Source organism: Drosophila persimilis, unplaced genomic scaffold, assembly GCF_003286085.1.
Source record: "Drosophila persimilis strain 14011-0111.01,24,50 unplaced genomic scaffold, DperRS2 tig00000191-arrow-pilon, whole genome shotgun sequence".
NCBI lineage: Eukaryota > Metazoa > Arthropoda > Insecta > Diptera > Drosophilidae > Drosophila > Drosophila persimilis.
The window spans coordinates 3,216,603-3,234,216 of NW_020825298.1; the positions used below are offsets into that span (position 1 = coordinate 3,216,603).

Below are 17,614 nucleotides of genomic sequence, written 5' to 3' on the forward strand. Positions count from 1 at the left end.
CCAACTCTATTGAGACCAATGAGGGCAGTGGATTCTACCTCACCAGAGAGAAGTCCATGGGGAAAGAGAATTCCACGCCAAGTTCTACGGCTTTCAAGCGATGGGATGTTGATAAGAAGCAGCCGACTCTCAAAAGAAGGAAATTGTCTGGAAGGGTAACTAAAATACTCTCCAAATATACGGCATATTCAATAATTAACAATCTAGAGATGGTTGGTACCTTGGGTTGTCCCTTTCGATGCCATTTTCTGGTAGCTTTAATATAAATTTTAATTTTCTGTCAACCTCCAGGCACCTTTTAAGCACCTTTCAGGCACCTTCCAGGCAACTTCCAGGCACCTTCTAGGCACCTCCTAGGCCACCACATAGCACACCTATGATCCCCAGTTTAGTTGCATAATTTCCAAGCCCTTTTTCCAGCTCCAACTCTTTCGTCTAGCCTTCTTCTGCCTTCAACTGAAAATTCTCGTCTAAAATTCCAGCCCACAATCGTGACCAAATGGTCTCCAAACCCTTTGAAAACTTCTTATATCTGCCAGTCGCCTCACGCACTCATCTCCAGTCGACATTCCCCATGTTTTTTTGGGGGGAGGGGAGGGGAAGAAAGGACTGCCATAGTCACAGTCGAGTCAGCACAAAGTCAGCCGAGGGCAGGCATCCTCCGCATCCGCCGACGCGTCGCTTTTTATGGCGAATTGTCAGTGCTGTCGTAATTTTTAAGTTAAAAAATTGTTAAAAAATTTTCGTAGCATTCATTACCATGCCAGCAGCCAGAGACTGCCACTGCCACTCCCACCTCTTCCTCACTGCCTCCGCCTCCGCCTCTGCCACTCACTCACTCAGAGTGGAGTTCAGTCAGTGGCTGGTGCCGGTGGCGGTGCCGGTGCCCCTCTCCGATGTCTGCGTGTTGCACAATAATTTATTGCCGCACAATTGCAGCTGCCACACATTCCAATGCACTTGGCGCCCCAGCAGCCATATGGGGCTTCGGTTTGGGGTTCGGATTCCCATCACAGTCCTTGTCCTTGTCAGGGCACCCGCGGCGCTTGTAAAAGCAACTCACATTTGGCGTTGATTTCGAGTGGAGGATGCTGCCGTGCTGTCGTGCTGTCATGGCACCCGAACCCCCCAACCCCCCCACTTACACCCCAATCCATTCCAAATCCATTCCAAAACCCCTTCCTTATTACATAGACAAAATGTAATTTTAAATTTATTTTCCCCCGACTAGATTAAGGCACTGCCGAGACGTGAATGGCTGCTGCACGTATATGTGTTTCCTAATGAACTCTTTTTGGATAGGATTTCCTTCCTAGGAAAAGATACACATCGCAGGTGACGGAGTGTGAAAATGAATAAACAATTGCATCGCATAAAGTCACGAACTTAGTTTCGGTCGGGCTTTGAATTGAGGAAAAGTGTACCAACAAACGTGGGGAGGTTGGAAAATGGTTTACGAAGTTACTAGAATTTCCATACTCTTTTTAAAGAGGCAGAGCTTGGCCCTCTGCTCGCTCGGCTTCTGTTTCTTTGTCTGTTCAGCTCCTTTAGGCAGCTAAGTCGGTCCCAGAATCGTCCAACAAAGGGTACATACAGGGTACTTTTTAGTCCAACAATTTCCAGCAACAAATACACAGCCCAATGCCTACTCGGCTTCGTCTGTTTGGCTTTTCTGGGCAGCTAAGTCGGTCCCAGGTCCATACAACAAAATCAAACGGGTTCTTTTAGGTCCGAAAAATTCCAGAAATAATTACACACCCCGCTGCTTGCTTGGCCTCATCTGTTCCGCTCGTCTGGACAGCTAAGTCTGTACCAGAACCATGCAAAAAATTCAAATACAAATACAGGAATTACATATGTTTTGGGAAGTCTTTGGGAAGGCGCAAAGGTTTATTAATTTGGGGTCTTTTGATTTCCTAATAAAACCATATTTTCCAAGTTTTCTAACACTACAATTAAAGGTATTTTTTGAAATGTCTTTCAATTTTATACGATTTGAAGAAAAACTAGAAATTCTATAAAATTCTTATAATTTTTTTTTAATATATTCTACAAATCGAATAAATTCGAATAAAGTCTAAGAAACCCAGTACCGAACATTAATCTGAATATTGATTTAATTCTAAATTTTAAAGATACCTGGGAAACAATCATTACCCTTTTTAGGGTAGAAATTAGATAAAATTCTTATAATTTCTTAATGTATTCTACAAATCGAATAAAATCGACAATGTGTTCAGAATATTATGAATATGAGACAATTCATTACATACCCTGCTTCAAGGCCTAATCAACACTAGTTCTAGTGTTGTAAAAGTTCGAATTGAATTTGTTGAGTGCCCAGAGGCTTCAAGGTGTCTCTGTTATGCCATGTGGAAATGTTGTTTATTAACTTAATGTCCCACAAATTGATAAGTCTTCTTCACTTGCATCCCATCATCTCATCTCGCCCTCCCTACCCCTCCCTCCCCCTCTCTCTCGCCCTCTTTTAGAGCCATAATCAAATGCAAATGTAATTGGATATTTTGCAAACACTCTGTGTATACGATATATATATATATCTATGACTAGAAATAGCACAGCCATTAGGGGTTATTTGAATGATATGAGGGGGGGGTGCCATGTCGGTGCGGAGGGGGGTGCTAGTGAGAGTGCGGTTTGACAGTGACTTGTGCCAGTCTCCGTCCATTAGAGAGGAGAAGCTTGCGAAAAGTGTCAATTACAGCAGATGTCAGAAACAATCAGCTGCATAAATAAGTCATACACATGTGACATCCGACCCAAGACCACCCCCAGCCCCAGCACCAGTCCCCCAGTCCCAGTCCCAGCTCTGAACCCACAAAGTGATAGAAAATTCTCGCTCCTTTGTGGCCGTAATCAATAAGCCTGGTCAATTGCGTGCGGCTAATTAATGGCTGAATGGGTCGCACGGCCAAAGGTGTCGGACGCAAAACAAAGACATCGCGCCACCGCGTGGGTCAAAACTGTTGACCGGCCCGACCCACGACCCCCGACCCACGACCCACGACCCCTGGTAGTGGGTGAAAATTATGAAAAATCATCGGAAAGGACAGTGCGTGGTCATTGTGCGTGTCCGGGTCCAATCAATACACAAATTATGGTAATCAATTTTAATTAGAGAAAGACACTGGACTCGTCAAATGGGAGCACCCCCCCCCCCCCCCCCCCATGCCCCATGCCCCGGGCCAGAAAACAGAAAACAGAAGAGCCTTCAAGCAGCCACTGAACACCGGTCTATCGGGCACTGCAACTGACGTTTGTCAGAGCGCAATTCCATAATTCCTGGCATCATTTTGGATGGTTTGGATGGACCCTGGCCTGGGTGGGATTTTTGCTTATGTCAAAATTCGAACAATGGCCAAGTGGCTGCTGGGCCCGAAAATTGAGCCTGACAGCCCTCATAACCGACTCGGCTTCGGTCTCACCCTCATCCCAAAAATGCTACTGATAGACAGTCGAGAATGCAGGGGATGGCTGGAGAGGAGGAGGAGGAGGAGGAGTGTGTCCTGTCTGGCAGGCGCACACACACTGGAGCTGCCAATGGCATAGGCTTCAAAAATTCCATTATTCGGATTAGACCAATTGTTGCTTTGAAGCAGCCACCATCTAAAGCGAGACTCGGGTGGCATGAGCCCCTGTTGGGGCATGGGGCAGGCACTTGTTTGGTAATTTGATTGGAGATTCCCTTAAATATGTTTTAAAGTTTAAATCTCCTTCAAAGTGTTGAAAAACCGTGCATTATTTGATGGTTTATTCAAGAATTCCATAAAGAAATGCTGTCTAACCAACCGAGGGGTGCTGCTGCACTACGCGCAACACCTAAAACCCAACAGGGTCCCCTCTAAAGATCCCATTCTCTCCTTTCTACTATCGGAAATGTCAGGTCTTCAACATTTTAATTGCCTTCGACTGCAGGCGCCTAAAAAATACATGAATTTTCCTTGAAACTGCATCGAATTTCTGCATCAAGTTGCCTTCAAATCCAGTGGCAAACTCATGCAGGCCTCGGGTCAAAGTAATTTCAAAAGAACACAACATCAGGCAGCTGCTACTGCTCCTCCTCCTCCTTCCACTCCTCTATGGCTGCTTGTGATTCTGCTGCCAACTGCTATTAACAGTAAATGACTGGCCTAATTTATGCACCTTGGTCTATGCCACCGAAAACCCACCCACATGTGAGAGATGGAGAGTCGAAGAGGGGGCTATGGCTATGAAGACTAGAATTACAATTGTATTTCCATTTCCCTTTCAGGGGAGAAGCCAGGCCACGCCGCAATACCGCAACTTGATGGAATATCTGAGAGACCCCCAATGCTCCCCCCTGGCAGGATGATCCCCCCATTCCGAAGGGGAGCCCACTGCCAAAATTGCTTTACACAATCGAAACGCACGAAATGACAATATAAATCGAGGGGCGGAACTAATTTTGGCAAAAGACTCGAAATAGGCCGGGCCACGACCACAAAAACCGAAATGATGATACTTCAGAGCGAATCATGGAGGGGTAGAGGGTGGCACAGGGCACAGGGGGTTGCAATTTCAGCTGGTGCCCCTGCCCGTGGCACCCCTCTGAAATTGGCCAAAATTAACGCAACGAGTAGAAAACTTTTCTTCTGTGTACGGAAATTGCGTAACTACACATTAATGAAGAAAAATTACAGGGGGTGGAGGGGGGAGGGAGGATAGTGGAACCCCTTAGGGGGTGGGGAGGGGGGGCAGGGAAAACTTTCGGAAATTGGACGACACTTTAGCCATAAAAGGCCTCTGATTTATGCCAATTGAAGCTCTCTCGTCCGCAGGTAAACTGCCACATAATGAACTGCAGGCCGGCAGGAGGGTGGGAGGATGATTATGGGCCAGCTTCTGGGCTTAGTAGTTTTCCTGGGTAGCCCTTTGATCATCATCCCCACACCCCTGCCATACCCATCGAACCATTTATTATTCGCAGACCTGCACAAGGAGCCATTCGCCTTAACCATTCGTAATTCTTTTATTGCCGTCATTAAATCCCCGACTGGACGGCAGATGGAGACATCTCTTGGAGCCCTGCGGCAGGCTCCACGCACCATAATCATCGTTTATCATCTGTTGCCTAATTAATTGTAAAGTTGTTCCCTTCTTCGCTGGCAAATCTTTGGGCAGCCATTAATATTGTCACAGATGTCGTAATTGGCCCGGCATTGGACTGGCCTTCGAATGATTAATCCATCAAAGTTTTGCAATTCTAACTGCCATTGCCATAGCCATAGTCATAGTCATGGTTAGGCCATCTTGAGTTGGGTTCTAGCCGCCCCCAACACGAGGTCCACGATGTGGACTGAAAAAGTGCCCTGAAAAAGGTGGAGAAATGATTTTTGGAAATCTGAATTGCGGGAAAATATTTTTCTTCCCTTTTTTTCGAGCCGGAAATCTGTATTTTTTAATCTTCTATAATTAATTAGGTTTAAAGGAGATCTAAAAATATTCTATATTATTTTATTTATTTTTATTAATTATTTTTTGTTATTTCTTACCATAATTTTAGATAATTAAATTTTACTCTTTTATAATTTACCTACCTACCTGGAATACCTAATACTATTTTTTTTTTTAAATTTTTTTTTTGATTATTTCTTAAATATTTTTGTATGGAATTTTTTATTTTGGCGTTTGTTATGTTATTTTTTAGGTAAACATGAATTTTAAAAATAATTTTAGATAATTCAGTTTATCAGTTTCAAATTGAATCTAGAATACTAATATTATTTATTTCTATTTTTTAATTGCTATTTTAATTATATTGTTATATTTTTTAGTTAAACCTGAATCTTTACCATAATTTTAAATAATTAAATTAAATATTCACAAAAATAAATATTAATAAGTTGGTATTAATTAGATCGAGATCATGGATAGGTATCTATAGGAAGAAGGAGAAGAAAAGATATACCTGAAGAAATAACCCTTTTCCAGTTTAAAATATTCAAAAACGAAGCTATTCGAGGCTTAAATATTTGCCTAAATTTCCAAAAGTTCCAAAATACCCAAAATTCCATTTCAGAGTAACAGTAAAATGTCTACTGCCATCACTGTCCAGGCGTCAGCCTGTCCAACTCTCAAATAGAGAGCCCCATTAACATTTCCTCTCTGGGAGAGGGGGAGTGGGAGGCTGTTCTGGCTTTCAATTCATAAAATTAGTTTTAATAATATTAATAATATCATCACTTGGCAGCGAAAACAGGAGATGCCTCACGCCCACATTCCTCCCAACGGGTACTCCAACGGTGGGGAGGGGGGAGGAGGGGGGGGGGACTGGTACTTGGACAGAGGATGAGACGACGACGCCATAAGCCGGCTTTGGTTTCGGCTTTCGACTTTGGCTCCGGCTTCGGCCATGGCTTTAGCATTTTTGGTCATAGTTCAACGCGTGCAAGGAATTTGCACAAAAGGCGTCAAGGCAACCCAGAGACAGAGGCAGAGTCGAGTCCTCCACTGACTCCCAGCCAAGGGGGGAGGGGGAGGGGGAGTGGGGCTTATGCTCATTGTTTGCACTGTTGCCAGTGCCAACCAGCATCAACATTATGCAGAAGGCTCCCGGGGGCTAAGATCTGGCCACAAGTTATAAAACTGCCTTCCCCCCAGACCCCCCGCCCCCCGCACTTTCTCCCCCACTCATCTAACAAATTTCTGCCTCTCTGTGCCCCCTGCCCCTCTCTCTCTCTGGCTTTCTCTATTGTTTAAATTTTGCGCGCCCGGAAATTTGCTTATCGCCGCGTTTCAGTTGCGGCTCTTGCTGCCATGTGGCACGAGGGGCAGGGGGCAGGGGGCATGCGGCATGCTAGAGGGGAAGCCCAAAGTCAATAGAGAGATTAGTGCGGCAGGCATAGGCATTGAGCCGGCACAGAGCTGTGCTAATTGAGCGACGGACGGGCAATCATGGCAACAGCTTAAATCAATAGAACCAGCCCAGTCCCCCCCAACCCCCCCTCGGGCACCCCCTCCAGCTTCATTCCGTATGAAAATATGGGAAAACTATGCGATGGAAGGTTTTGATACCCTAGAAACACGGGAGTTCCATTTTTGATTAAATCTCTCTTTATTTAATGTGGAATTTTACAACTGGATCTTTTTCTGTTCCTAGATAATGCCCAAGCCCAAGCCTCCCGGCCTCTTGTTCTTGTTGCCGCCACCCAAGCCGAGGCCAGAGCCACCCAAGCCCAACTTCTGGCCAGCTCCATCCAAGCCCAACTTCTGGCCAGCACCATCCAAGCCCAACTTCTGGCCAGCACCGCCAATCGTCTGGCCCAGACCGCCGCCCAGCTGGCCCAGGAGACTGCCCAGACCCGCGCAGCTGGTGGAGCTGAGGGGCGAGAGCGAGGCCCCCAGCACGGACAGCTCGCAGAAGCGAAAGTCATTGGAGGTCTCCAGTCGGGTGTCGATTTTGATGAACGGCGTGGCCTTGCCAGAGACGCTCTGGAAGAGCGACGAGCCAGAGCCAGAGCCGGTCTTTCCAGCTCCCTGCTTGGCGAACTGGACGAGCATGTCGATGAGATTGTGGCGCACTTTCAGGTCCTCTGGGCTGGTGAGACGCGTCTCCTCGAGGGGAGCCCCGAAGATGTCGTTGGCATCGAACATGTAGCCCAGCTCGTCGCCATGGCCCACCGTGTCCGGCCTGTCGTTGGCCGACTCCGAGACGATGGGCAGGCCGCGCAGGAAGTTGATGCCCTTGGACCTGGTGCCGTTGTACTCGAAGCTGTACATGAAGGCCGGCGCCAGCTTGGACCACACCTGGGTGGTCAGCACGGCGGGGAGGTTGAACAGCACGTCCGTGGTTGATTCGACAACCTTGGACAGGACTTGGTCCACGTTGAGGGCCTGCGGCACCTTCCACACGTCCTGCAGCGTGGGCGTCAGCACGCTCGTGAGTCCCGGCAGCTGCGGCTTGGCGATCTGCCCCGTGATCTGATCGATCTTGAGGAAGCCCGTCAGCTTGTTCAGGGCATCGCTCAGGGAGCCCAGGAACTGCTCCGCCGAGCCGAAGGCCTTCTCGATGGTCTCCACCGTCACCGAGTTGGCCGTCTCGTGCTTGGCCACCCCCGTGAGCAGGGGTATGCCCGAGAAGTTGTTGCTCTTCAGCTGCTGCTCGGGCTCGCCCACAATGAGACTGGGCAGGGCCCGGCCATCGTCGGGGCTCTCGATGTGCGGCTGGAAGCCCACATTCCCCGTCAGACCCTTCACCAGAGCCCGCCCCGCCAGACGCTCCGTTTGGACCTTGTCATCGTTTCGAATGATGTCCTCGGCGCTTTTCTGCAAGGAAATGAATCAGAATCATAATTGGGGATCCACGGGGATAGGGGGATAGACCCGTACCGCTCTCAAACAGTTGACGATCTCCAGTTCGTTGCCCGTGGGACAGCCATTGATCTTGGCCACCTCCTCGACACTCTGAACGGGCTCCTTGTCCGTGGCGTATTGCGAGAGAGCCGTGCCCGACATGGCCACCACGCCGTGGACATCGCCGGCGCTGCGAGCCGTCCGCGACATCGACAGATACATGGCGCTGGCCGCCCCCGAGCCGTGGCCAATGGCCTGGACCTGCTTGGGATTGCCGCCGAAGTAGGAGATGTAGTCGGAGACCCAGCGGAGGGCGGCGGCCAGGTCGAACATGGCCAGATTGCCGTCGAACTGCTTGGTGCCGTCGCCCATGATGCCCAGCGAGCCGAGACGGTACTGCGGGGCCACCACAATGGCGCCCCTCTGGGCCATGGGCGTGGCATCGTACTGGGCCGCCGAGCCATAGCGATAGCCGCCCGGATGGATCCACACGAAGACAGGCAGTCCGGAGGTCTCGTCGGGCATCTGCGGCGTGTAGACGTTCAGCAGCAGGCAGTCCTCCTCGCCGACGATCCGCTGCGGCGCCTGCGGATGCGGCTGGATGCAGGGCGGTCCGTGGCGCGTGGCATTGATGTCTCCGCCGAGGCGCTTGTACACGGGACGGGCGTATCGCAGCGTACCCAGCGGCGGCTCCGCATAGTGCACCCCCAGGAAGCTGTAGACGCCCGTCGTGGGATTCCGGAAGCCCTCGACGCGGGCATCCCGATTGAAGAGGCGCGCGAATACCACCGGATCGTCCACAGGCGGGGCCTTCGACTGCCTGCCACCGACGACGCGCTTCACGCGGACATGGGAACCAAATTCCGGCTCCGACACCGATTCGGAGCGCGTCAAGGTCACTGCCAGCAGCAGCCCCATCAATCCCCACAGAAAGTTCCACTTCAGCAGCGATTGCATATCGTTTCACTCGATTGTCGAACGGGAACTGAACAACTGAGGCATTCCCTGGCATCGCAGAGCCCCAGAGTCACAGAGCCCCAGAGCTGGGTTTTTTTTTGAGCGAGGCCGGCTACTTGCTTGGCTTGGCGATAAAAAGCAACAACAACAACGACCGCTTTAGTTGATAAAACTATATAAATTCAACTTTTGTTGCTTCGTTCTGTTTGCGTGCCTGCCATGATATAAGACCATGTTTGGCGCCGTCCCGGAGGGGGAGCTGCGCCTCTCCAGCATTCTAATCACGTACTTTACAGCGATGATGACGAGCTGATGCTCCGCGGAGCGAACTTCAAGCCAGTTGTAGTTCATTGAGTCACAACAAATCTGGAATTAGCTTCTGGGGTGACTTTTGGGGCAATTTCGAAAGGAATAGCACACTAAAACGCACTTGAATGAGAAATGGGAATAGACATTTTTGGTCAGAATTTATCTCAACTCGAAATGAAATCAGAAAAGAAGAGAGAAAATGGCAGACAAGGCCTACAAGTGCATCGGAAATTGATCTCAGCTTCGTTTCTGCGTCTGTCATTCGATTACAAGGCAAATATTGCACTTTTCGCTCATTCGAAAGTGATGATTGGCGCTTTGGACTAGGAATTTCTTAAACGTCTTGCGCTTAAAGTTAAACAAGAGTCAGGAAAGTTCAACTACCTGAAATTGAGACACCAGAATAAACATTATCGGCTTGGATCCACATTCAAACCTGTTAAATTCAGGCTTCCAAATGATATCATACTGTGGCAACTAATAACTTGCAATGTTTACTATATATTTTATATATAATTTACTTTACACTCACTTTATAGATCATTTGTCATTCACATTAGCTTTGGGGAGTCTAAACCTCCGACCATAAAAGGAAATAGCTTCTGAAATCAAAGAAATATAGTTCTAATTTCACAAAATGATGTTTTCATGATCCAAATATCATTATCCGATTCTTTCATGGACAGATGTGACATAATTTACTCCGTCTTTAAAGATAGGGTATATTCTGGGTTCCCTTTCATAGCTCCTCATCCTCATCCAATCCCAATTGATTGACATTCAAGCTCTCCAATCATCGGCTGTTGGGATCATCTCTGGGCTTGATGCCTGCGCTCATCTCTCGCTTTGACAGCCCAGCAATTAAATCGGCGAGAATTTGCTGTATTATTTTATTGCATTATTCGCATCGTGAGATCTTGGCCCGATGAACAGTAGCAGAACTGGTCAGGTTGGTTTTTCCCACCGCTCATCGGTTGGCTGGAAATTCAATTGCATGAGAGAAATAATAATGAGTATTTAAAGGCATTGTCAAAAGCAGAAACAAAGGCAGAAGCAGAAGCAGAGGCAGTGGCAGAGCCAGAGTCAGATGAAGTCAGTGGCAAAGCATACGAGTCCATGGCGTCATATTTTACAGCTGTGCCGCATTATCTTTTGCCCAGCATATTTACAGCTAACAAATGGGGGGGAGGGATGTAGAGCCGGAAACGGATGCTGGCAAATATCATGAGGCAAACGCATGTTGAGATTTCAAGTTTCTTGACCCCCTCTTGTGCGACAGGACCAGGACTCTGGCAGGCCACTGCTGGGCCTTGGCGTCGGAGGCACGGCACGCGCTGGACTAACTGGCATGACTCTGTGAGTCTGCCACATGAATCTCAATGTTGTTGTCTGCCAGGCCACGTACGGCAGCTGATTTGTCCCAGTCCTGGTCTCACCCTCGTTCTCTCTACACTGGAAAACATTCCAAAGAGATGTGCCAGGAAAAGGCTCTCTGCTTGCCTCAGAGCTTCTCGCAGTGCATCGGGCCACACCGACCGCCTGCCGCTCGCATGTGTCGCAGACAATGGCCAAATGACATTTAAAGTTACGACAATATAATTAAGTATACTTCTGGGAGTTGACGCCATCAGCTGCAGCAGAACAGGAGTCGCCATGGCCATGGCCATGGTCGAGGAATAATTATATATGTATGTGCGAGCCACTCCCAGAGGCGGCCAGGAGGGGGCGTGGGGCAGCACGCAAAGTTTCTAGCCCCAGATGCTGCCGCCGCCCCGCCTGGCACGCCTCAACGTTTAACGAGATTAATCTTTTTCTGCCCGACTAGAAGTAGAAGTATCTCTGGCTCTGGTCCTTAAAAAGTTATTAATCTTTGGGGCTATCGAGTAAATATTTTGCTTTTAATTGAGTTTAAACGCAGCTTCCAAGCGATTTGCATAAAAGTTGCAAAAATCTCCGGACAGGACATGATATGGTGTCCACATGGGACCACATCGGATGCCTGCCATATAGAAAGTAATAACTACATGGCAGATTGCTTTTTAATCTGATTTCTGGGGCAATGCCAAGGTCCGGGAACATATTTGAAATTTTATTATATTTAAAATTGAATATATAGAACATTGGATAGAGATTGGATAGCATTCCTTTGCCCCCTCGAAGCACTCATTAACGATCCTGCTTACAACTAATTTATCCCCGACTAGAGCGCATTTTCCCCTCTCCAATTAATCTCTGTTTTTCCTTGTTGTTGTCTTGTGTGCCACACGCAACATTCTAGGATTTTTCCCACCTCCTCCTCCTCCTCCTCCTCCTCCCAAGGCCTTGCGTGCGCTGTGCCCATGAGTGCGTGGAAATTAGAGGCAGCTTCCCAGCTGCCGCTGATGCGATTTTGATGTGCAAAATATTAATTATAAAACAATAATTGAATTGTGCTCTTGGCAGTCAGTCCAAGGCACTGCGCGTCGAAAGGTGAGGCCACCAAGTGGGTGGCGTGGCGTGGGGCACACACGCCAAAACTTCATTAGGCTTCATGGGGCTTCATTTTTCTTTTGGCCTCCGATGAGATTCAGGATGAGGCTGGGGAGCAGCTGCTGTTGCTATTTCGTGGAGGGGGAAAAAAAGCAAATTAGTTTCCACTGATTGCCGTTTAATGGGAGGGGGGAGGGAGGGCTCCAGATCAGGTGCCTGAAAGATGGAAAATCTTTTCCTGGAAAATAGTAATTTATTGTTGTAATAATTATAAGAATATTGGGAAGGAAAAACTCATTTGTACGGGTATTGAAAGGAGGAATATTTTTTTGGTTATGGGAACAATGATGGAAAAGAATTAATAATTCTCATGTTTTTCCATCTGTCTATCTGAGGCTATCAATACAAAAATGTTTCCAATGAATATGTCTAACCATTGACTAAAAAGAGCATTTAATGGCCCTTTAAACAGCATCAGTGGTTAAGGAAATCTTGTTGGTAGACATACTGGGTATAGATTTACCCAGAAATCCAACGAACCCGTCCTTTGCGAGATTCCCACAAAATGCTTCCAGCGAGTTTTACTTTTTGTATCGCGAAAAGCTCGCAAATCTCTCAAAAGATATCGCCAAAGTCTCGCAAATCCATTAAGTCTCATGCTCTTGCATGCGATTTAATTTGTGAGCATTTGGTTTGTTGGGTATGCTCATATCTACATACATACACACATACATATGTATGTATGTTTTGTTTGTACCTGTCTGCGCTCTTCTTTTGGGACTTCGCCTGGTCCGCAGTGCCGTCGCATTTGTCTTATCTGATCTTCGTTTTGCTGCTCTCACGCCATGCATATGATCTCTCTCAATTGCTTCGCTCTCTCAGCTGCAAACAGCATTAACTCCGCTGCCGTGCATTGCGATTGAAGCCTCTCTCTCGCTCCTCACTCGCGCTCTTGCTCTCAGCAAATACGGAACCTCGTGGGAGGCAATAGAAACACACATAATTCTGTTTTTAAACGTCTATTTTTACACGGTCTGAAAGTAAAAAAAATATAATTTTTTATACACGATTTTGTGGCATTTAGCACGATTCAAAATAACGCAAAATATATACATAAAAACACACGCAGCCCACAAACAGCTGGAAAAAAAACGAAAACAAGAGAGAGCGTGAAGAGAATACATACATACGATATCTGTTTCTCTTTCGTTTTTTGTGTCTACACCTACATAATTCTGTTTTTATACGGTCTATTTTTACACGGTTACGATTTAACACGGTTGGAGTATCACAAATTTAAAATTTTTGTACACGATTTTGTCCCATTTAGCAAAAAAAAACACTCACCACTCACAAACAGCTAGCAAGAAAACCAGAAAGAGCATAAAGAGAATAAAGAGAATACGTACAGATTGCTTTCTCTTTCGTTTTTTGTCTATATCCACACATACACGCATATTTACAGTTGAGAGTAATTGCAAAGTTTGTGGGGAATTCCCTTTTTTTGTAGAAAATTTAAGAGAATTCTCTCTTTGCAATAAAAATTTGTTAGTATCTGGTGAACACTCAATGCAGTCGGACGTGTTTCCAATTTTAAAGCACTAACGCATAAAAGGTAAGCCAAAAAATACATATTATAGTATATTCATTACATTATTTATATTTTTATAATTTTGTTAAATATTTTATGTATTCCTAGAACAAAATGCCGAAAACTAGAAATAAAAAACTAAAGCGTAAAGCCATTTCTTTGGGAACCAAAATTGAAATTTTAGATCGCCTTCGCAATGGAGAAGGCTCCACATTTCTGGGCAAAATATACGGCCTTAACGAAGCCACCATAAGAACTATAAAAAGAAATGAGAATTCCATTCGGCAATCGGTGATTTCTGGAACGGAACTATCGGCCAAGTTTTCATCGTACACCAGAGATGCCACCAAAGAAAAAATGGAAAGGGCACTCGTAATATGGCTCGAGGACAATGCAAAGAAACGGATTTCCGTAGACGGAAACGATATCAAAGAGCAGGCATTGAGGTTCTATAAAATGATAAAGGACGAACAACCGTCCACCTCTACACAATCCACTCATGAGAAGACCTACTTGTTTTCTGCCAGCACAGGATGGTTGACAGGATTCCTCCAAAGGCATGCGCTTCAGACCATCAAAATCAAGGGCGGAATTGCCTCTGAGGAGCAGAAAGCCGCAAGTTCCATAGAATTTCCCATAAAACTTCAGAAAATAATTGCCGATGGACTTGAACTTACAACTAAATTGGGATACCATTTCGTCACAGACGATCCCGATTTCGAACGGGCTGCACAGCTCCACCGTGAGCTGGGCTCCTGTTTGGGTCGCTACAGAGAACTATACGAAGAGGTGGAAACAATTGGCCAGAAACGGCACATAACAGAGTTCACTGTTCACAATGTAGACGCCGATCGAGCAGGAGAAAGTCCTGTTCAGGACTATTCCAGCGATGATAGTGATAGTGATCCTATAGGCATTCGAAGCAAGCGAAGTCGATTAACTGATGATGATGACGATTATGTTTAGGATTATCATTTTTAGCTTAAAAATTGAATAACCCATTCTTTTTGTTAGCAACAAAGCTTTTCTGCCTACAGACACTATTGTTTTTAGTTCCTGAAGTTGTCATATCTAATTTTGATAACATTTATTTAAGCATGGAGAGCATATCTTTTGTTTCTTTAATAATTATGCTAATAGATCTGATTTAATAAAATAAACATGAATACTTTTTCTTAAAAAATCCTTTTTTCCCAAATTTTAATAGCTTTTAATCCCCTATTTTTGCATACAAAAATTTCTTTTTTACACGGTTTTTTCTGAAACTAATCTACCGTGTAAAAACAGAAATGGAAAGTGTACTTTTCTCCGTTGATTCCATGCTGCTCTGGGAATGAAAGCAGAACTGCTGCCAGCAGCAGAGTCCAACGCTGGCAGCGCAGCGACTGAGAACTGCAGCAGAGCATCGCACGGTTGGAGATTTAAGCATAAAAAAAACTTAAAACTAAGCGAATAATATATGAATTGGATTCACGAAATTCCTATCCCTCGGAGAACACTTTTGCATATTTAAAATTTTCACAACATGCACACGTAAGCCGTGGGAAAAGGCCAACAAAATATTACAAGTTCCAAAAATATGCCAGAACCAACTACGAATATTGTCATATATTGAGTCCTGCATAAACTTTGATCCAAATGGACCTTACCCATATTCTGCTTAAGAAATGTGCAGGGGATTCCACATGTGCTAGGAGTCACTTCACAGCCCATTTTACCCATTCTGGTGTGGTCTTAATGGAGCTCTGTTACGACAGGGAGGATCACTGACTGACTGTCCTACTGTGATAGTGATAGATAGGTGAAGAAGAGTGTCTGCAGATCATCAGATCACTTCTATTGGTGGATCACTAGCAACGTAGTAAGCAGAGCAAGGAACCATGTTTTATCGCACATCTGATTAATACAACTTTCAATTTCAGTGACAGAAAAAACCTCTTGTTATTATTTAAAGTCTGGAAATAGTGAAAAATCTACATATTTTGGTAGATACATATGTATCTTGTGTACCCTTTAAGCTCCAGCAGGAGACTGAATATTCCACATTATTGATTTGAACATTGGAATCACCAGAGCCCATTAATCTTTCTCTACATCTGGTATGAATACCCCTATCTTTATGCCCCTACTCTCGTGTTCAACCATCACAGATTCAACCCTTGAAAAGTACGTGTATTCCATTTGCATTATCATTTTTCGTGCATTAATTCTCCCTGCGATATCTTTAAATTATTTTCAAGCCCATAACTCGCATATTTCGCATCGCATATTTTCGTCCCCAGTCAACTATAAAAACGCACAAGAGCGTAAATAATATGGCCAGGACCCGAAAAAAAGGAGTGCGAGCGTGTGAGTGTTTGTATAATAATAAATAAATATGAAAATATAGCATCAAATGGACGGCGACCGTTGGCCCCAGCCTCTTCGCAGGGAAAACAATACACGAGATGCGTGGGATGCAAAAAAAAATAAATAAAACAATCGAAAACAAAACAAAGTTAAACCCAATACATTAATGGTATTTGCATTTGTGCTGATTTTATTTGGTTTTTATTGAATTGATAAAATCACGAACGAGAGAACAGGAGAAGCAAACGAGAGTCCTCATGCTCGTCCTCGTCCTCTGTCTCTGGCTTTGGCTGTGGCTGTGGCTCCTGCTTCAGCGCCCAGTACTCCTGTTCGTGGTCCTCCAACCTCCTGCCAATTTGATATTCCGATTGCAATTTATGTGCCACCACAGCACACCCTCCCCGCACGACACACAAACACATACAGACACATACATATATAGTGGGATTGTAAGCCACATGTGGGGGTGGGCAGAGGGTCGGGGGGAATCGCTGTGATTCTTTGCCCCACCCTGCACCCTGCACCCTGGACCCACTTCCCCATCAGCTGGAGCTTTGTGTTTTAACATCTGCAATATGCTGCGTGTTCCGGCAGGCTGGAGTCATGGGAATGGGCTCTGCAGTCAGTCCGCAACGGAGCTGGGAGCACGCAGAGTACTTCGTGGCGTCTCTTCGTGAGAGTGCTGCTGGTGGACAAGGGAGCTGTTGCTGATTCGTGACACGAAGAGGAACAGATTCGATGGGATAGGATTTGTACTTGTATTTCCTTCACGGAATGTAAGGATTATGGGTAAAGATCTGTAATAAGACAATACAACACCATTTATAGTGATAAAGATATATCTAGACATGCCGCCTACCCTCTATCGCTTTTACTATCTTTAGATAAATAAGAGATACAATAAGACTATGATGATTTAGATACACTGCCTAACTTTTCAGTTTCCTGCTGTTTTAAGAGCTTTTCCATCGCGGTTTTCAAAAGAAATATAATTTTATCCTATATTCATCAATTTTCTTTAGATTTGGCTTATTTTTATAAGCGTGAATTTACTGCATTATTTTTTTTAATTTTTTAAACGAAAAATGGTCTTTAAACGATCTAATTATAATCAATAATTATTGATTCATTTAATTATCGATATTTAAAATTCTACAATCTAAAATTTCTCTCATACAAAATATTTATAGAATTATTCAGAAGCTAAGAATTGTTGTAAAAAGCTCTTAACGTAATATTTTCCAGATACAAAACTGCAAGAAAATACCTAGAAAAGGGATGACGATACAGTCCAGAGAAAAGTGTTACACCGCACTCTACTTCCCCAAGGAAAGGGTTACAAAATGTAAGTTTTTTTAAAAGATTTTTGTAGATATTTATATCTTCTTTTTGGGACTACAATTTGATGCCCTCACTCGACCATCTCTATGGGTCCTGCGCCATACGTAGACGCGTGTTTATTTGGCACCACAAATGCGTTTCCTCTCTGGTGGCACGCGGAGTGGGTTGTGGATTGGCGGGTGGGGGCTGGGGCTGGGGGGATTGAGGCTGGTTTCAGCTCGGTTTCGGGTTGGTTTGGTCTGTGGCAGCGGCGTCAGCAGCGCT

The 17,614-nt window shown here is 45.5% G+C and overlaps 2 protein-coding genes across 2 annotated transcripts; one reads left to right on the plus strand and one right to left on the minus strand.

The window, feature by feature from the left end:
- Positions 1-7,072: 7,072 nt before the first annotated feature.
- Positions 7,073-9,306, minus strand: LOC6595617 (carboxylesterase 1E). The gene is made up of 2 exons (XM_002020656.2): positions 8,371-9,306; positions 7,073-8,307 (listed from the first exon to the last, which is right to left on the minus strand). The coding sequence occupies exons 1-2, from the start codon at positions 9,289-9,291 to the stop codon at positions 7,138-7,140; spliced, it is 2,091 nt and encodes a 696-aa protein (XP_002020692.1). The 5' UTR covers positions 9,292-9,306; the 3' UTR covers positions 7,073-7,137.
- Positions 9,307-13,774: 4,468 nt separating this feature from the next.
- LOC6595616 (tigger transposable element-derived protein 2) lies at positions 13,775-14,653 on the plus strand. The gene has a single exon (XM_002020655.2). The coding sequence runs from the start codon at positions 13,775-13,777 to the stop codon at positions 14,624-14,626; it is 852 nt and encodes a 283-aa protein (XP_002020691.2). The 3' UTR covers positions 14,627-14,653.
- Positions 14,654-17,614: the final 2,961 nt, after the last annotated feature.

What these genes read in the sequence shown, in the direction of transcription:
- LOC6595617 (XM_002020656.2), bottom strand. Translation starts at nt 9,291, where the DNA reads ATGCAATCGCTGCTGAAGTGGAACTTTCTGTGGGGATTGATGGGGCTG. An exon ending in TCGTCAACTGTTTGAGAGCG is followed by an intron (nt 8,308 to 8,370) that starts GTACGGGTCTAT and finishes ATTTCCTTGCAG; the next exon opens with AAAAGCGCCGAGGACATCAT.
- LOC6595616 (XM_002020655.2), top strand. Translation starts at nt 13,775, where the DNA reads ATGCCGAAAACTAGAAATAAAAAACTAAAGCGTAAAGCCATTTCTTTG.